The sequence below is a fragment of the Aegilops tauschii genome, chromosome 5 (assembly GCF_002575655.3).
Source record: "Aegilops tauschii subsp. strangulata cultivar AL8/78 chromosome 5, Aet v6.0, whole genome shotgun sequence".
Lineage (NCBI taxonomy): Eukaryota > Viridiplantae > Streptophyta > Magnoliopsida > Poales > Poaceae > Aegilops > Aegilops tauschii.
In genome coordinates this window covers 549,816,686-549,835,672 of record NC_053039.3, presented here as the reverse complement: position 1 = coordinate 549,835,672, position 18,987 = coordinate 549,816,686, and the positions used below count along the sequence as shown (strand labels likewise).

General features: G+C 46.3%; 2 protein-coding genes across 2 annotated transcripts; both read right to left on the bottom strand.

Annotated features, from left to right (window-relative positions):
- Positions 1-1,309: 1,309 nt before the first annotated feature.
- LOC109751729 (uncharacterized) lies at positions 1,310-5,442 on the bottom strand. Its single transcript, XM_020310615.4, has 2 exons — positions 4,634-5,442; positions 1,310-1,599 (listed from the first exon to the last, which is right to left on the bottom strand). The coding sequence occupies exons 1-2, from the start codon at positions 5,321-5,323 to the stop codon at positions 1,531-1,533; spliced, it is 759 nt and encodes a 252-aa protein (XP_020166204.1). The 5' UTR covers positions 5,324-5,442; the 3' UTR covers positions 1,310-1,530.
- A 4,793-nt stretch (positions 5,443-10,235) lies between these two features.
- On the bottom strand, positions 10,236-14,382 carry LOC109751727 (uncharacterized). Its single transcript, XM_020310613.4, has 6 exons — positions 13,915-14,382; positions 12,918-12,991; positions 11,759-11,908; positions 11,365-11,650; positions 10,982-11,215; positions 10,236-10,826 (listed from the first exon to the last, which is right to left on the bottom strand). Exons 1-6 carry the CDS (start codon positions 14,065-14,067, stop codon positions 10,506-10,508), a joined length of 1,218 nt encoding a protein of 405 aa, XP_020166202.1. The 5' UTR covers positions 14,068-14,382; the 3' UTR covers positions 10,236-10,505.
- Positions 14,383-18,987: the final 4,605 nt, after the last annotated feature.

Sequence of the window (18,987 nt, the reverse complement as noted above, 5' to 3'; positions counted from 1 at the left end):
ACGTGATTACATTTGGCATGGAGGACACCTTCCTAAACACTCTTGCACTCCGTTCATTCCAAATCTCCCATGAAACCAACATGACGAGAGATGCGAGGCCCTTTCTCACATTGCCGTTGACGCCTACCATCTGGTGCCACCAATTGACGTTGTCGAAGCTACTCCAGTCGGTGATGTCCGCACCGGTCAAACCCATCCAAGTCTTGATCTCCGTCCAAATGTGTAACGTGTATCGACACCAGAAGATGTTGTGCGCCACCGTCTCCGGCTCCCTCTTGCATAATTGGCATAGGCCACAATTTGGCTATCCTCTCCGTTGAAGCCTGTCCGCCGTCCAAACACGGTCTTGAATGATAAGCCAAACAAAGAATTTGTGCTTTGGCGGCGCCCAATTGTTCCACACCGCCGGCTTCATTTTCGATGCAGTGGAGTCGTCGAGTTGAGCTTTGTAAGCCGACGATGTCGTGTATTCACCGGAAGGCGAAAGCTTCCAAACGATCTCATCATCCACCCCCTCATCAAGGAAGACCTCTCGTAATCCAACCCAAAGCTCATAGTATTCAAGGATGTGCTGAATTGTGAGCCTAGAATTTGTGTTGATGTTGGCAATTCACTTGTTGAGATCCAAAGCCCTATGGATGGTGTCATTCTTGTGTTTGGAAATTGCAAAAACGAAGGGAGCGGTATCTTTTGGTTTGCGACCCACAAGCCAAGGGGAGTGCCAGAAAGAGGCCCTTTGTCCGTTGCCAACAGTGATGGAAGTGCACTCATAAAATATCACCATGTCCTCTTCATCGCATGGGTGCCCAAATCAACCCAAGCTCTTTCCGCGTCCTTCCAAACCAACCAAGGCCATCTGAACCGTAAGGCACGTGCGAATTTGTCCATGTCCAGGATGCCTAGGCCGCCCATGTCCTTGGGCGTACAAACTTTCTCCCATCTTATCTTACATTTGCTCCCAGAAACCTTATCGGTGCCTCCCCATAGAACCCATAGAAAAGCCCGCTGCAGCTTGACGATGGATTCCTTTGGGCACCACAAGCGAAGTGAGGTGGTGGATGGCCTGCGAAGTGATAAGTGACTTTACCCACGTGCTCCTCCCAACCATCGTAATTTGGAGAGTTGCACCCTATATGTTAGTACATCTCTAAGCCGATTGTTATTCAGAAATTCGAAGGCCAGAAAAAACTTGCATAATATCTGCACCCTCTATCTCGTTTATTTCAACAAAAGAAAATGTTAATGCTACAAACATCAAAAAAAGAGTTGCATCATAGCTCCGCCGACAAGGGCAATTTTCACAGCACGCTGGAAGAACAAGTTATGTTTCCATGAAGCAGTTAAATATATACACCCGGTGGTCTTTGGTGGTACAATAAACATTCCAAACTATTTACAAATATGTATTCTGCCCCTTATACAGACCCAGCTCTGCAACTCAATCATAGCTGTTACACACAAATTGTTCGATCATACTCCATCAAGAGCGCCAAAGCTCAACAACAACAACAGAGCCAGAGCTCCATCTTATTAGTAACAATCCTGACTTATGATACTCTGGGTGCCTGGGCTGACATTCACCGAGCAGGACATCAGGCCCTGAAAAAAATGAGTTGTCAGAGTTTCACAGATTTTTTTTCTTTGTCAAAAAGCTGATCCGGTGTGCAGCACGATACCAAAATTCAACATCTATCTCATTAATCGAATCATGTTAGTTTAGGATGCAAACATATCACAAATACAAGAAGACAGCAAACAACAACTCACTCAGACACTGAGTCACAGCAAGAAATTTACTTCTGAATTAAATATTAGTTCCAGGGAAAAATATGTACATTTGAAAATAATAAAATGTTCCCGTTAACAATTGGATATCTCATTTGGCGCCATAATACAGCTCCAATGTTCAGGTTGCCATTCCTGCTTCTCTAATCCATTGAGAAATATAGCTGGCTCAAAGGGATTGAATAAATAAATACAGCAGGCCCTCTAGCATTCTAGTGTTAGTTTCTGGTTGTATGCAGATGCTGCTCGTAGGTTCTTGTTGGCAAAGATTGTACAGTAGGGGATTAGCAAAGAGCTGGCTTTGCTACTTGTGTTGGTCTCAGCTTAAGGCAAGTATGTCTATATATATGTGGCAGTCTGGAAAATTGGTTATCATAACAACTTTTTCATAAGAGTCTACAGAAGGGAAAATGATCAGAGTCTAACTACAACCAAAACCACTAAATTCATACAACACCACTGTGCGGTCGTGCTCACAAGTGTTCTGAAATAAAGAAGTTCTATAGCAAAGAGCATGCCAATGTTTCTTGTGCACCGAGCTTTCAAGCCGGCTTGCAAGCTTCACTGAGGCGGCTCGCCGAGCTTGGGCGGAGGGCGGAGGCTCGGCTTGTTAAACCTCCGAGTCGAGCTTCGAACCAGGAGCTTTCTGTTCACCCCTAAGTAACACAACTCAACCCTTTGGCAGACTCTCATTTTTCCCTTCTCTACTGTTTGCACTTCGCAGGCATTTGAAAGTACTATCACTCATGCACTCATCAATTACTTCCATCTTTGACCCATTCTTTTTCAAATATATTGTCTTTGTACTAGTAAATTTTCTTGAATCAAATATTAGTTCCAGGAAAAATATTTATATTTGAAAATAACAAAATGTTCCCATTAACAATTGGATATCTCATTTGGCGCCATAATACAGCTCCAATGTTCAAGTTGCCATTCCTGCTTCTCTAATCCATTGAGAAATATAGCTGGCTCAAAGGGATGAAATAAATAAATACATCAAACCCTCTAGCATTCTACTGTTAGTTTCTGGTTGTCTGCAGATGCTGCTCGTAGGTTCTTGTTGGCAAAGCATTGTACAGTAGGGGATTAACAACGAGCTGGCTTTGCTGCTTGTGTTGGTCTCGGCTTAAGGCAAGTATGTCTATATATGTGGCAGTCTGAAAATTCTATTGTTTCTGCTCAATTATCATAACAATTTTTTCATAAGAGTCTAGAGGAGAGAAAATTATCAGAGTCTAACTACAACCAAAACCACTATATTTATACAACACCAATGTGCAACTGTTCGTGCTCAAGTGTTCTGAAATAAAGAAGTTTTATAGCAAAGAGCATGTCGAAATGTTTCTTGTGCACCAAGCCTTCAAGCTTCACTGCGCTGGCAACCCGAGCTTGGCCGGCGGACGGAGGCTTAGGCTCGGCTTGTTCAACCTCCAAGCCGAGCCTCGAACCACGAGCTTTCTGTTCACCCCTAATGACACAACTCAACCATTTGGAAGACTCTCATTTTCCCCTGTTCGCACTTCACAGGCATTTGAAACTACTATCACTCATGCACTCATCAATTACTTCCATCTTTGACGCATTCTTTTTCAAATACATTGTCTTTGTACTAGTAACTCGCATGACTAACTTTTTATAGTTAATTTCATGGCATCATATGACAATTAACGGAGGTAATATGTTCTCCTTCATAGTCCTCTTTCCAGGGCCTTACCTATTTCCTGATCTAATTCTCTAAAGAAAAAAAAAAACTGTTGATCAGAAGTAATGGATGTTTCTCTATTTTGAATACGCCAGTTTGGATCCAGCTAGCTCAAAGTTGCATTCATGTAGGAACTGAAATATTTTCTAGGCTAACACTTCGTGTTAAGCTTAACTCTACACTTCCTGATCCTTGGCCGACTTTAAGCCCGCACATTAGGCCTGATGGACCCAATACATTCATACATGATGGTGATGCTGAAGTACAATCATGCACATTTCCTCAAACGTTTAGATCAATGGTTGATGCATGCAACTCAATATGAATTGACATAGTTAGCGCAAGTCTTTGCAACGATCCTATGGAGTTCATCAACCACTATATGTATGTACTGATCAACACTGAGTATATAAGAGCCAATTTTGTTAGGGGTACCTCCACCCCCACCCCCCTGCGCACAAGCGGTGTGATGTACCACCAGATATTTCGTTTAAGACGTGTGTCTCTGAATATTACTAGTTTGGATATAGGAGATCAGCTGCTGCAAGTCAAGCTTACTAGCCTATTCCATATTTCAAAATAGATATAGACGCCCAAGAAATCATATATCACATAGCCACAAACTAATGAACGAAACAACTGCTCTCTAATAAGAAACAACTGCTCTCTAATAATCCTACCAACATAGAAACTACCAAATTAGTTTTAGACCTTACCAGGCCGTAATAAATAATTCATATCACTAATCCTCCCCACTCCTTTTAGATCGAAATTTAGCCAGAACCAATACTCGGTCACCAAAACTGTCCTATGATCACATCAAAGCCATCCAAATATCCAATAATTAGGCAAGTTCATCAATCATGACCCAGTCGCTAAAACTCATTAGAAAAGAAACAGTGTAAGCTAGCCCATTTATATAACCTAATACAGCTTACAAATTCTCTAATCTAATCCACTCAGCCAATATCATGAAGTAGTTCCTAACAATCAATCAAAGACAATGGGCCAAAGAAATTTTTACAAAGCATCCAATCAGTCAACAGTCAAGCACCTTCACGGGAAAGTACTGTAGTTCTTAACAATCAATCAAAGACATTCGGCCAAAGAAAAATTCACAAAGGCATCCAATCAGTCAATTACCTTGACGGGAATGTTGAAATGGAACAGCCTGACGGCGCCGACCACCTCGGTCACTATCTCCAGCGGCACAGACCCGGCGGCGATGTCCCCGATAAGCTCAATCACGTCGTCCAGCACCCTGCCGGCGTCCACCCACACCTCAGAAGAGGCATAGGTAACCCCTCTAGCCGCGAGCTCACCGGATCCGGGGCGCGCAGTGCCGGAGCCGAGCAGACGGCCGCGGTACGAGACGGCGGCAGAGACGGCGCGGTAGCGGAGAGGGAGGAGGAAGCCGGAGTTGCGGACGCGGAGGCTGAGCGCGAGGTTGAAGTCCAGCGCGGGGAAGGGCGGCGGATTGACGCGGAAGCTGTCGAGGCGGATGTCGGCGACGCGGGCGGCGGGGGCGGACGGGTAGAGGAGGAAAGCGAGGCCGGCGAGGAGCGCGAGGGCGAGGAGGAGCGGGAGCGTGCGGGCGGAGAAGCGCCGGATGCAGGGGATGCGCCGCGGGCGGAGGCGGCGGAGGCGGACGAAGATTGGGGGCGGGTTGAGGAGGACGAGCGACGGGGGAGGCGGAGGCGGAGGGGGACCGGGGGCGTAGCCGTAGGCGGCGGCGGGATAGGCGTAGTACGGGTGCGGGGGCTGGGGCTGCCCGAGGAGGGGCTGGGCGAGGTGGCCCGAGGGCTTCTCGCCGTCCGCCGCCGTGGATCCCATCGCCGGCGAAGTGGTTGCGGCTGGGACTGGGAGACGATTGGTAGTGGTAACAACTTCCCCGCAGCTCGTGGCCACGGAGACTTTGCTAGATTCGATTGTTCACCGGAAGAATCAATCACAATTCACACATAATAAACGTGAGACCCGTCTAGTGGGCGCTCACGCGCCAGGTAGACCTTCGAAGCGGCCGGTGGAAAAGGAAAGTATGTGGTCCTCGTACATAAAAGAGAGTTGACAATTTAGTTAGCTTTTTAATTTTTGTTTCTTAAAAAAGTCATAACTTTTGAACCAAACATTGAAATTAAGATCCGCTCTCATCATTGAAATCCTCGCGGTGTGCTCTCGAAACAAGATCCCATATGGATATGTTTTGACAAACTTTTTTTGTGCAATTTTAATCCCGTTTTGTGCAACTGGCTAGTTGTTGATGTGCAACTACCTAATAGTCGATGTGCAACTTTTTATCTATCCATGAATGTGCAGTTTTCAATGTCGACACCTCGCCTCAAACTACCCCAATATCAAGTGAGATGTGCAATTTCGTATGCTGCCTCATCCAACTGCTTAGTAGTCGATGTGCAACTTTTCTCCTCTAGTCGGAAGTGCAATCTTTACTATTTGCTACCTCGGTCAACTGCCAAGCAGTGGATGTGCAATTTCGGAAACTGTCCAGCCAACTACCTAACGGTTGATGTGCATGTATAACCTTCCCCGTACCCGTGGATGTGTAGTTTTCATTGCTAGCACCCCTTCCCACCCACCTCAACTAGTGAGATGTGCATCTTGAGGGTCTCACCTGTAGACAACTTTTCTGCACCCTCATGGTCTATGGATGTGCATTTTTTCACCATTCAACAAATCCATGTCAGTGAGATGTGCAACTTTATTTGTTGCCCTGGCCAACTGCCTAGCAGATTCTGTGCAATTACTTCTATTGCCCCTGCCAACTACTCCCAATGATCGTGTCCAACTGAAAACAACTATGTGTGCAACTAGAACTACTATAGATGCCAACAAAAAATGATCGCCGTGTGTGCAACTTTTCAATGATCGTATCCAACTGAAAACAACTATGTGTACAACTAGAACTACTATAGATGCCAACAAAAAATGATCATCACGTGTGTAACTTCCGAATGACCGTATCTAACTGAGAACAATTATTTGCGTAATATCTAGAAGTACTATAGATGCCAACAAAAAATGATCGCCGTGTGTGCAACTTCCCAATTATCGTATCCAACTGAGAACAAATATGTGTGCAATTAGAACTACTATAGATGCCAACAAAAATGATCATCGTGTGTGTAACTTCCTAATAATCGTGTCCAACTGAAAATAACTATGTGTGCAATTAAAACTATTATAGATGCCAACAAAAATTGATTGCCATGTGTGCAATTTTTCAGTGATAGGATCCAACTAAGAATAGCTGTATGTGCAACTACAGCTACTATAGTAATGATCGTCTCCGACGAAAACAACTACGTGTGCAACAAGAATTACTATAAATGCCAAAAAAATGAACGCCCTGTGTATTCAGTTCAATATATTCCGTTCCACTTTCATCACCGTAGGAAAAAGGTTCAGTGTTGTGCAACTTTCTAATTGTCGTATCCAATTGAGAACTGCTATGTGTGCAACTATAACTATTGCGGATGCCAACTAAGAATGTGAAATATATCTGAAAAAGTGATACATACATTCAGTAGAAACAGAGGGCAAAAATACAAAGGAACGAAACAGATAAAATTGCTGCTTACGAATCAATTGCTGCTTCTTCTGCTTCTACACGGAGATATATCGGCTGTGAGGATCAAGCAACTGCTTTGCTTTGCATGCTATAACCCCGAAGGGCATCCTTGTTGTTCAATAGCCGTCGGCAGTCGTTGTTGCAACAGCAGTCACATCGCGGGCGCGCGATAGTTGGTGTTGAGTTGAGCGAGGATGCAGCCCGAGAGCCACGCAGGTCTCCGCCGGCGAGCACCTTAACCCCACACGGCTAGCCCTTCTCCTTCTTCTCTCGCTGCTATTGCCATCCAGCTCCTGTAGCCTGCACGCGCATGGCTCCTTTGAGCCAACCCCGCGGAATCGGATCTCAGCCTCAAGGGATCTGATCCAACTGGATGGGGATGTCATGGTGGCCACCGACAACGGCGCCGCCACGCTCGAGAGGGGGGTCGACGGCGGCCGGCACGAGTTGTTGCGGAGGCGGCCTGCGTGAGCTGTGGTGGAAGGCAACCGACATGAGCGCCGGCGGCGGCGGCCGACGCGAGGGGGATGGGAGAAAGGATGTGGACACAAGTGGGTTGAGACAAACGCCAGCCGTTTCACACCTTGTCGAGAGCGCCCGACAAAATAACACCTGGACGATGCACGCAGCTGTTTGAGACTATACACACTGAGAGTAACGTAGGTAGTGATATTATAAATATCTAGATAAAATAGATGACGTAGCAAATAATAAATGAAAAAAGAGAGGGAAATAGTAACATAGCTAGTTACTCCCCACTATACGCATGTTACTAGTCTATGTTACTACCCATTGTGGCTAGTCTGAGGCGGGATCGTATCGTCCTGAGCCGGGCGCTCGGGATGACGAAAAAGTGCGCGTGCATTAAAAAGAATTTAGAAATAAACGTCGCCTTCAACATGTCCCACAAGACAATTTAACCTCTTCTAAAGACATTCACATTCACATCTAAGAAAAACAATTATAGCTGATTAATGAAAAGAAGGTTGTAGCTTAGGGATTGGACAAGCGTCGCTTTTATCAAGAGTGAACTCATATGTGGCAGCTATATTGCTCAAACCAAGTACTCCCTCTGTAAACTAATATAAGAGCGTTTAGATCATTAAGTAGTGATCTAAACACTACCAAGTACCCCTTTGTAAACTAATATAAGAGCATTTAGATCACTAAAATAGTGATCTAAACATTCTTATATTAATTTACGGAGGGAGTACCTTCTCATTGTTTTCATCATGAATGACAATGCTTGAGTGAGAATTAATATCTTCAATGAATTGAACGAATATGTCTTTCTCTCCAACCATATGATTCCTACATCACTATTGAAGACTCATTGATTTCCACTGAAACCGTGGTCCTACAATAAAAATCACGCCTTGGTTTTAGGTGTCTATTTTTAATGGGTCCTCTCATGTTAGTAACATGAACCTTAGGAACTCAAATGGTCCAAGGTAAATAATAACACCAATCACCGACGTATTGAGCAAATACATTTCCATCATTGCACTTACGAAGCACAAAGGATGGGTCCATGGTGAGGCCAGACTTGTCATGGGTCATCTAGATCTAGTAGCTATATTGCCCACGACCCTCTCCTTCTCAACATTTTCCTTTTGCTCACTTAGCACAATTATAGTATTTGACTTTTGTTGACTTTGCCTAGTGACGCGGGAATGAGGAATGGACGAAGACTTGGGCCCGAGAGAGGAAGGACCGGAAGAGGGACAGAAAGGTCTCGGGAGTCGATTCTGCCTATCGACTCGCTTCTTAGGACAATGCTCCCCCGAGAACAGCCAAGGAGGATAGTAAGCAGATGTAACCCAAGGGTCTGTCATATATAAGGCGGACCCTAGGAAAGATCCACTTTCCAAAGCCCTACTCACAATCGACAAGTAGAGTGGGTTGTGATCTCCAAAATAGATCTCCTCGATGATCCTCTAGATCTCTGGTGACCGCTATACAATACCAAGGGAAGGAGTAAACTCTTACCTCCTCCCCGGGGGGTTCGAACATGTGTAAACTCGTTGTGTCTTCGCCCGAACCACTCGGTAAGATGGTGTCCATCCCTACAAAACAAACAGTCATCTCCCGATGGCACTGTTGCACAGAACCGACACCTAGACAAACCCTTCCTTTTGGAAAGTCTCCTTTTGGTTGCCCAAAAGCTCATCAAGTTTTTCCTTGCTTTGAATGCAAGAAAACTAAACCTTTCTCAAGCCGAGCCTTGATCCTAGTTGAAGAGAGTAGCGGGCTTGTTGGTGACAAGTCTTGCGAGATCAGCAACACCAACAACCTTGTCTTGGGTTGAATCATAATCGGAGGTGTACTCTTCTCCAATGAGTGCTCTTACCTTCGTATCACTCTGGTAGGGCTTGCCGTCATACAAGAAGAAGAAAAGGTGACTTATATGAAATAAAATCTGTCAAAGCCTTTTTTATCTTTAGTGCGATATAAATCTGTCAAAGCTCTCTCTTTTCTGTCATTGGGGCACTTTCCAAATTGAGGTCAACTCAACCTAATGCACACCATTCTAGAATAGAGAGCGAGCTACATATCTGCTACTGTACTACAATTCGGACCTCGATGTAATTTTGATTATGTATTTATGTTTGGAGTGTTTTGTACTTCCGATGAACCTTTTATAAGGTGGACTACTCACGCCTCATTGGGAAGTAGCTTGAGAATAATGCTGATAACTTTTGAGAGCTTGTTGTTAGGTTCCTCGACTGATTCCCAGATTGAAGATGATTATATGGATGATAAAGTGGTGCAACCAAAGGAGCAGAGCTCTGTTCAAAGTAACCATAACGTGGAAGCAGTTGGTGCAAATGATAGCACTGCTGTAACACCAATAATCCGGATGATTTAGCCATCCTTTGAACGTGTGACCATAAATCATTTTGTATTTGTATATGTATATAGTGTTTTGGAGCTATAGGCGGAAAGCTGTATTCAATCACCCAGTTTCTCAAAGTATTTGTATAGCAAACCAAAGTGTTCCCAGTTCAAAGTTCTTTCCTTGCACCGCTACTGACGCTCGCCTTTAGCAAGGCAACCGCTCATACATGTCTAGCTTCAGCAAACCATATCTTGTCATATCTATGAAGCACAAGAAAGAAACCCAGCACCAATCAAAAAGGACAGTGAACGCACCAAAACTGCTATCAGAAAACTATTAGTATGGTATTCATAGTCTCATGTCACAGCAGTTCACCTTGAGCTCACAACATTGTACACGGTTAGTCAAGAGTAGGGCGAGAGAGGCCGTGGGACAGCTGTGGTGCAGGCATGAATAAACCCCCCTTCTTCAATGGGGAAAGACTGGAGCAGGAAGTAGTACACACACATTTTTACAGCGTTATCTATGACAAAATGGAAGGTCACAATTTCCCCCAATTGCTACCGAGACACATTGGCTGTCGCACCTGGTCATTGTTTTCTTACATCAGAGATTGCAGGAACCTTGGCGGGGTAGCTAGACAAGTCCACGTCGAGCAGGTCCGAGAGGTCGTACATTCCTCCAGGCGGGTCCACTTTGTTCCTGATCGGAGTGGTCATTGATTCGTCCTGGTCTACCTGGTTGGATGACACGCTTGAGGTCACTGGACTATTTGAGGGCGGCATCACGGTGATGCCAGCCAACTCCACATCCCGGACACTTGGCACGGCGCTCCCTGAAGGAAACTTTGTCGGTGCACTCTCTCCCTCATTGTGGTTGTACAGCACATATTCGTTGTAGGTAGGAGCAAACTGCATGAGAATGAAGCCGATTAGACCAAGATACAGGCAAGGCACAGTAAACAAGAATGTAGTTTCCTTCAGCAAACAAGAATGGAGCCGATTTGATCGAGAAGTTAGACAGTGAGCGCCAGATACAGGGAATAGGCGTCTAAGATCCTGGTTACCTGGTGAACAGTGTCATGGTAGAAATCGTTGAATTTCAAAGCATGAAGAAGGCTTTCCCTGAAACCACCCGAAGGGCGAGCATTTGCACCTGCATACTCCTTGTAGGGAAAGGCAAATAGGTGCCCAATGGCAGCTATGAGCATCTCAACGCACAGCACATAGTTCTGGAGATCAGCAGCCTTTTCAGCATTCTTGATAAATCGAGACTTTGCAGCAAGGAAAACCAGGACACCCTACAATGCAAAAAATTCAAATTATTGCATGGACAGAACCTACTATGACATCACAATTCCTTAACATGACCATATGTGAGGAGAAAAACAGTTGGCACCCTATCATACTATCAAAGAGGGGAAAACATGGGTTGATGTTTTATATGTACCTGCCAGTATGTGAGAAACACGACTGATTTGATTATAATGAACTTTGGGACGGGATTATATGGCCGAAGTAGATCTCTGCATGCCGCATAGAACAATGCAAGAGCATATAACGCCATCGAGTATGAGATTGTGTAAATGATAGTGATGTATAAATAGGATTGGTTGACACTGAAGTTTCCATCTTCATATTTTCCTTTAGCATAAAGTATGAAGGTAATAACCACCAAGATAGGCTTAAGAATAACAAACTGCAAACAGCCTTGTTTGCATCTCCGTATAAAACGCCTGTTTAAGTGACATAAAAGATCAGTTAGACTTCATGAAGGATGTTAGAACATGCCAATGTATAATTGTTATGGTAGCCACTTATTATGCAGGAGGAGACATACGCACCCGTCTAGAGGAATAGCTGGGAAACAGCAAGTCATCAGAAACCACGATGGTTTCAGGGTTCGGCCATTCAAACTCACCACCACAGCACCAGGTCCTCCCACCCATGCCAAGCAGAGTGAAAAGAAATTGTAGATGACCCAAGCATCATAGCTGAAACATTATGGTTAAGGGAAATTTAGCATAGGATGGATATACACTCATGCAGTTCTTAGTTCAGGTACTTGTGAAAGACTATCATAGACAAGAAACAAACAGGCAAAACAGCACATGGGCAACAATCAGTAAGATAAAATGCCACCTAAAGTTGGGATTATAATATGCTAACTCAGGCTAACCTGTTAAAGTGCATAGCCAGCACAGACAAGGAAAAGAAGAGAAGAATTATGAAATGGCCAGCATTTCATAAATTAAACACAACTACCTCTTTGGTCATTAGTCATTACACACTCAAGAGTTGTTGAAATCACATGGGCAGCATGAATTTAGGCCATGGCAAAGTGGAAGCACATATTATCATTTTATAACCTAGGATTATTAATTTACAATTTTACACCAGAGAGCAAATTTTACACTAAAAAAGATCATCACACACTCCTGGCTGGTTATTCTCTATCATGCTATACTTCGTAGGAAGTATTCTCTATCATGCTATACTTCGTAGGAAGATAATTAAAGCTAATGGATGCATGAATCCTCTAAAACACCACATACGGATCTGTGATGCATACGCCTATGGGAGTATGGTTGCAGTTGTGCACAAGGTATATAACGGATCCTACTATGTTCACTAGTTATGATCAGTGCTTAGCTCATGAGCAGTCAGCAGAATGTTGATATTGATAGCATATCCAGTTGGATTTGGACAATAGCTCGAGCCTACGGAAGTGCTTATGAATGTCACACGACATTACAAACTTATAATCTTGTGTACAGATCACATATTGCAGACCATAAATTTAACATGGTAGCAGAAAAAAGGAATGTTTGTACATATGCCATTAAAGAGAGCAAAAAAAGCTTCCACTTGTCCCCCCCTACAATTAGACCTCTAAGACCATAGAAACACCAACAGGCTGAAACCATAATCTCACATTCAGCCCATTGATTCACATAATGGTAATGGTACCAAAGAAGTTTGAACTGCAAGACAGCGACTTACATTTCTCGGATAGAGGTAAAATATATTGCATTGTCTGGTAGGATAAGGGAAATAAATGACATCACTGCATAGACCTGCAAAACAACGTGTCTTCAGAGCTCATACGATGGAGTGTTACCAACATAAAAGGGACTACAGATAAACAAACAAATACAATTAGATACGAGGGTGAAATGTAAATGTGTGGCTGATGAATAACGATCTGCTAACAAACAGTCAAAATGCTCAAACAGTTGTTCCACAGCTGCATGGAAATTAGAGGATATTTCACATGGGAACGATGTTACGGCAGAAGGAAATGCGCTTAGAGAACCCCTTGAAGAACCGAACGTTTCCGTTTCTATCAGACCCCTGGCACTCAGATGAAGTAATTTGCTTATTCATGACAAATGACAACAGCAAAAGCTGAAAACCCATGATGATCAGCTCTCTCCAATAGGACTAGCTTGCACATCAAGGATAAAATTGCAGGACACTCCTACTGCTCCCAAGCTTCATAATGAGCTCGGACGGCAGGAGCATGTTGGTCAGGGAGCACTCTAAATCCAGATATTCCAACCACAGCCTCACTACCACCGCGAATTCGACTCACAACCCAACTTGGGCACCCATCAAAACCTAAGATCGCCAACAGATCCCAACTGCAGATCAACAAGGAAACCATGCTCTACCTAATGCGAGTAGTACAACACATTGGGGTTAGGGATTCAGGGGAGCAAGCAGCCTCCCGGGAAACGCATCAATTAGCTCCTTAACTAGCTGTAAAATAAACACTGCATTTGTGCTGTGATATTGTCCACCAACCCGCCCCTCTTGCATCCCTAATTTGGATTCAATCATAGGTCAGTCCGAAGCACGATCTCGTCACGAATCCGCGGGGGCGGGCTCGCGGCCTGGTCGAATTCAGCCCCAGGAAAATAATAGAAAGAAAAAAAAAACAGGCGGCGGCAGCGACAGATCTGGCGCGCGTGGAAAAGGGGGAAGGTGGGGAGCGTACCGGGACCATGAAGATGATGCGGACGATGAAGCGCTGGAAGATGGGCTCGGCGTAGTGGAGCAGGTGGCGGTAGATGTGGCCGAGCGTGATGACGGTGGCCGCCGCGGCGCACAGCAGCGCCGCCGCCGTGTACGCCACCGCCGCCCAATCCATCGCGGCGAGGCCCCCACCACCACCGGACCGCGTCGGCGGCGAGCGAGACGCGAGGCGCGGCGGCCGCTCTGTCGCTCGCGAGCGCCCGCGCGCGGCGTCTGGTCCGGGTTTGGTCGGGGGCCGGGGCCGGGTGGTTAGGCTTTTTGGGCGTGCGAGGGAGGGAGGGAGGGAGGAAGGAGAAAGGGTTTTCTTTTTCTGAGAGGAGGAAAAGGAGAGAGAAAGGGGTTAACAGTGCGAGCCGAGCCGAGCCGAGCCGAGGTGTTGATGAGCATCCATCGGCATACGCGTATTGCCGGTTGCTGCTTGAATTTTTGCGTTGTTTCTGGGGATTTGGTTTGACTTTTATAAATCTGGGGATTTGAACGGGGGCACGATGCTTCCCAAGCCTTTCCTTTCCTTGCAAGTCTCCTCTGAATTTTTTTCCTTCCTGGTGGTTTCTCTCTCACGTGATGCTGCTACCTTTGCCTTGCCTGCCTGCCTGCCTGCATAGTCGTTGCGGTTTTTCACGACTTTTTGCTTGATCTTGAATGGATCCATTTACTTTCAAGAATCCATGTGATGTGTGCCACCTTACGATCACTGGAACGAGTCGAAGACCCCACATATTACATGTAGAATCGCAGCTGCTGTCAGCGCCCCTTCCTTATGTGAGCCAAGCAAACATTGTTGTACTAGATAGTCTGAAAGTCGTCGTGATAAGGCCCCATGAGACTAGCGTACAACAACCCGCCTGATGAAGAGAAACATAGATTGGAATGGTCCAACCTTCAGACACGTGAAGGTAGACGCACGAAACCTGGATCCACTGAATACAAACACCGACCGAATCCCATCATATCCACTGGAGACACACCTCCACACGTCATCCGATGACACTAGACGCACTGCCGGGACAGGGCTTGATGAGAAGAACCTTATTCCATTTTTAGGGAGCCGCCCCCGTCTTGCCTTCCTAAAAAGGACACAAACCCTAAAAAATCTTTAAAAAACACCTAAAACAGAGCAAGAGCCTTCGCCAGTAAAGGTCGGGGTCCACCGCGCTAAGGCCACAGGAGGCGAGGCACCGGCGGTGGCGCCGACGGGAGGCAAGAAACCATCATCACCCTTTGTGGGGAGAACGAAAACGTTTTGCGATAGTGACCTTACTTCCTCCGTCTCTTAAAAGAAGGTGATTTTGTCTCAAGTCAAATCGTGCAGAGTTTGACCAAATTGATGTAAAACAACTGTCAACAACCAATTATGGATGATTTTTTTCTGCAAACTTGATCGTTCACTAGACCGTTTAACTTGGAGGAAAATTGGCAGGGTTTTTTTTCTTCTTCAGAGACTGTGGGAGTATATCGCAGCCTGAAATTAAGTGTGGCAGCAGCTACTGATAAGTGATAACTGACTGATCTGGCATATTTGTTAGGGACGATCTTGCATATTGTTGTTTACGCTAGCAAGCTAGCATCTGCATGCGTGATTGTTTCTGTTAACGAGTTAGCATCCGCCCTGCATTGTTGCGGCTGTCTGGAATCAAAAAATGCCAGTTTTTGTGCGGTTCAATAAGACAGCTTATCCCTTCTTTCTATGGAATAATAATGGAACAGCTTATCAATCATAACGAACAACATTCCAGCGGGCTGGCGCCTAAAATGGACACACTGTCGTCGCTCATTGGGTTTGGACGGTCTGCAGGTGTATGCAGGGCATTGGGCATATGATTATTCTCTTCTCTTTGGAGAAACCACCGGATGATGCCCATGACGCGTTGGTTGCGTGGAGGGTGGAGCCAGCTTGACGATCGGCGATAACTACCGTCGACTTGTTCTCCTCGGTCCTTACCACCGTGCTTACGGCTTACCTACCGGCTACCGATCTAGTATTTGCAACCTGCTACTTGATCTGCAGCCTATTTACCAGCAGGACACGGCTAGAGTCCACCCATGTGCCTGCTCATGACGTTGATGTGCAAGTTAAGTAAAGCCCGGCGAAAACTGGACAGTGCTGCAGCTGACAGTTGTGTCAACGTCCCAATATTGCTTCGGTGTGGTAGCTATCCGTTTTAGCAAGTCAGCATTCCGTTGATTGGTTTTGTTAACTCCTAGGCGTCTGCATGCTGCGGCGCCAACGGAACACTAGCCCCCTCCTCTCCATGCGCGCAGGGGCACGCCCATGGAGGACGCGCGTGGTAAGAGCAACTCCAACGGGCCGATCAAAACGGACGACGATTTTTTTTTTTTTTCATTTGGGTTGGCCGCCCGCCCGGCGTCCGTCCTTTTTTAGATTTGAATCGACAGTGTGTCCAACGTGCAAACCCATTTCATATCCTACGCAACCTTTAAAAAAGGCACGCGGCCATAGATCATGCCAGCGGCCATGTCTAATGTCGGCACCATGCCAGTGCCGGATACAATGCCGGCTTCAAAATAACACCACACAGTTCATGCTGGCGCACTCGCCAGCGGCCGGCACACATGCCAGCACACAAAAAGGGGTGGGACTTGAGTTTGACCACGCCATCGCGGCCCCGTGATCATGCCAGCACACCTGCCGGCATACAAAAAAAGGATGGCGCTCGCCGCCATAGATCACTCGTCGTCGAACTTGAGCATGTCGGCCTGCATCTTCTCGAACCACGGCCTCTTCCTTGGCGACACGGTGTTGAGATCCACCTTCATGATCTCCAGCCCGGTCATCATGCTCGTGAGAGCCACTTCTTCCGCCTTGGTCTTGGCATTGGCGGCCTCGATCTCTAGCATCTTGGCTTGCTTCTCCGCCTCCATCTAAAGCATCTTGGCTTGCTTCTCCGCGTTCATCTCAAGCCTCCTTCTTTGGATCTTCATGAAGGTGTTCATTTGCTCTTCTTTATAACGCCGGCGCTCCTCCTTCCTTGAGTCCTTCTTACTCATCATGCCCTCCATGCTTGTGATCAAGGCGTTCGACGCCACATCCGCTTGTCCTCCTTCTTGGAGTTGGTCTTCCCCCGCGGTCGTGCCTTCTCGCCGTCCCCAACCTCCTCCACGGCTTGCTCCCCCCCACGCGACTCGAGGGTGGCATATTGCGCCTTGAACTTTTCCTCGTCTTTGATGACCCTAAAGCAATGGGAGAGGTCGAAGCACTTGTCATTGTGTTGGACCTTGAATGCCTCCAAAGTTTGAAATGCCTACAAATGTATTTCATGCAAGCATATTGACAAATGGTATGCAAATGAACACGCAAGCATAAACGGAATGACACAAAAGAGGGCGGCTTGCTAGCACACCATGTCTTGCATGCCGATGTCGCTCACTGGGCGGGCCATGACGCTCCCAAGAGTGGCACAAAACTTGTTGCACTCTTGTTGGATCACCCTTCATCGCTTCGAAATGGACACCCACCCGCGCATGCTTACTATTTGGTACAGCGGAAACTTCTTGCGCTCATGGAACTCGCTATGGACAAAAATCCAAAAGGTTGATGCCTTTTGTTCGGCACCCGTCTTGGGGTCTTGCCCAATGTCTCTCCAACACGTCGGTTGGCATGTGCCGCGCGCGTTTCCTCGTGCCTCTGGATGTCGAGCCACCGGCCACCGGTGTGGCGTTGAGGTCGATGGGCGCGGGCACGGGCATGGAAGGCGCCACCACGCTCACCTCGGGCGAGCACTCCCCGGAGAGGCGGGAGGCCTGCGGGTGGACGTGGAAGCCGGGCATCAGGGTGCAAGCCGATGCGCGGGGCGAGTCGGGCAGCACCATCTGAGGGAACGCGGATGAGCCAGTGCTGGCCGCGCCCACGGCAGCATTGACGAGGCCGTGCTGGCTAGGGTTTTAGCTATGTTGACCGCATGTATGATCAAGGTTTCTGCTACATGCCCCATCTTCGATGGCACAGACTATCCCAAGTGGAAGGCTATGATGCGGAAGCGTCTCCTATCCATGAACAGTGAGTTGTGGACCGTCACTGAGATGGGATTGACTGACCTCTGCAAGATAGCCAATGTTGATGACATTCACAAGTATACTCAGCTGGATATACGGGCAAGGGTCGTCATCTGCTCCAGTTTGTCCAGAGATGAGTTTAGGCGCATTATGCATCTTTGCAATGCGAAGCTCATCTGGGACCGGATCTCTGATGTCTATGAAGGGCATCGTACCTGTCAGGATCCCTGGTTCATTGAGTTCAAGGAGACACTCAAAATGATGACTTTCGAACATGATTCATCTTCTTCAGCATCGTGCCTCATGGCCAAGGGCACCAAGGTACTCAACCGTTCTTCATCTTTCTCAAGTGAAGATGAATCTGATGAAAACATGACTCTAGCTATTCCAAACTTGCTAATATTGCCACAAGGAAGCAAACTGGTATGGAAAGGATTCAAAACCTACTAGACAAAAGTGATGAGCTGTTGAACGATGAAATGGAACGCACTCAAACTCTAACTGACGACCTTGAACGTCTTCAGTCAAAGTATGACGAACTTGAAAGTCGTCATGTGGCCCTCTCAGCCGCACATGAGAAGTTGTCCTATGTATTTCTTTAAAGGAAGCAAGAACTCAAGAAACTGAGAGCATCTCATGATGATCTTTTGAAAGACAACGATTTGTTACTCGCTCAATAGTTCAGCACCGCTCGGGAAAAATTTGCTGCTCCATGCTTAAAATGTCTTGAACGTGCTAATGCAAATTCTTCAGCTGAATGTTCAAATGCTTCAACTGCTGCTATATCTTCAAATGTCTATGTGGTTTCAATCCCCTCATCTGAGGAGACCACAAGTGTTACTGACGAAAATGCAGGTCTGAAGGAATTGTACACCACAGGTCACCCCGGGCATAAAACCGTAGACCAAAGACCGAACCCAAAAAGACCAAACTAGAAAAGACCGAATGAAATATGGTCTGTGCAAATAGAAGACCGAACTAATTATGGTCTGTTCGGTGTTGCTGTCTTCGGGACCGAATA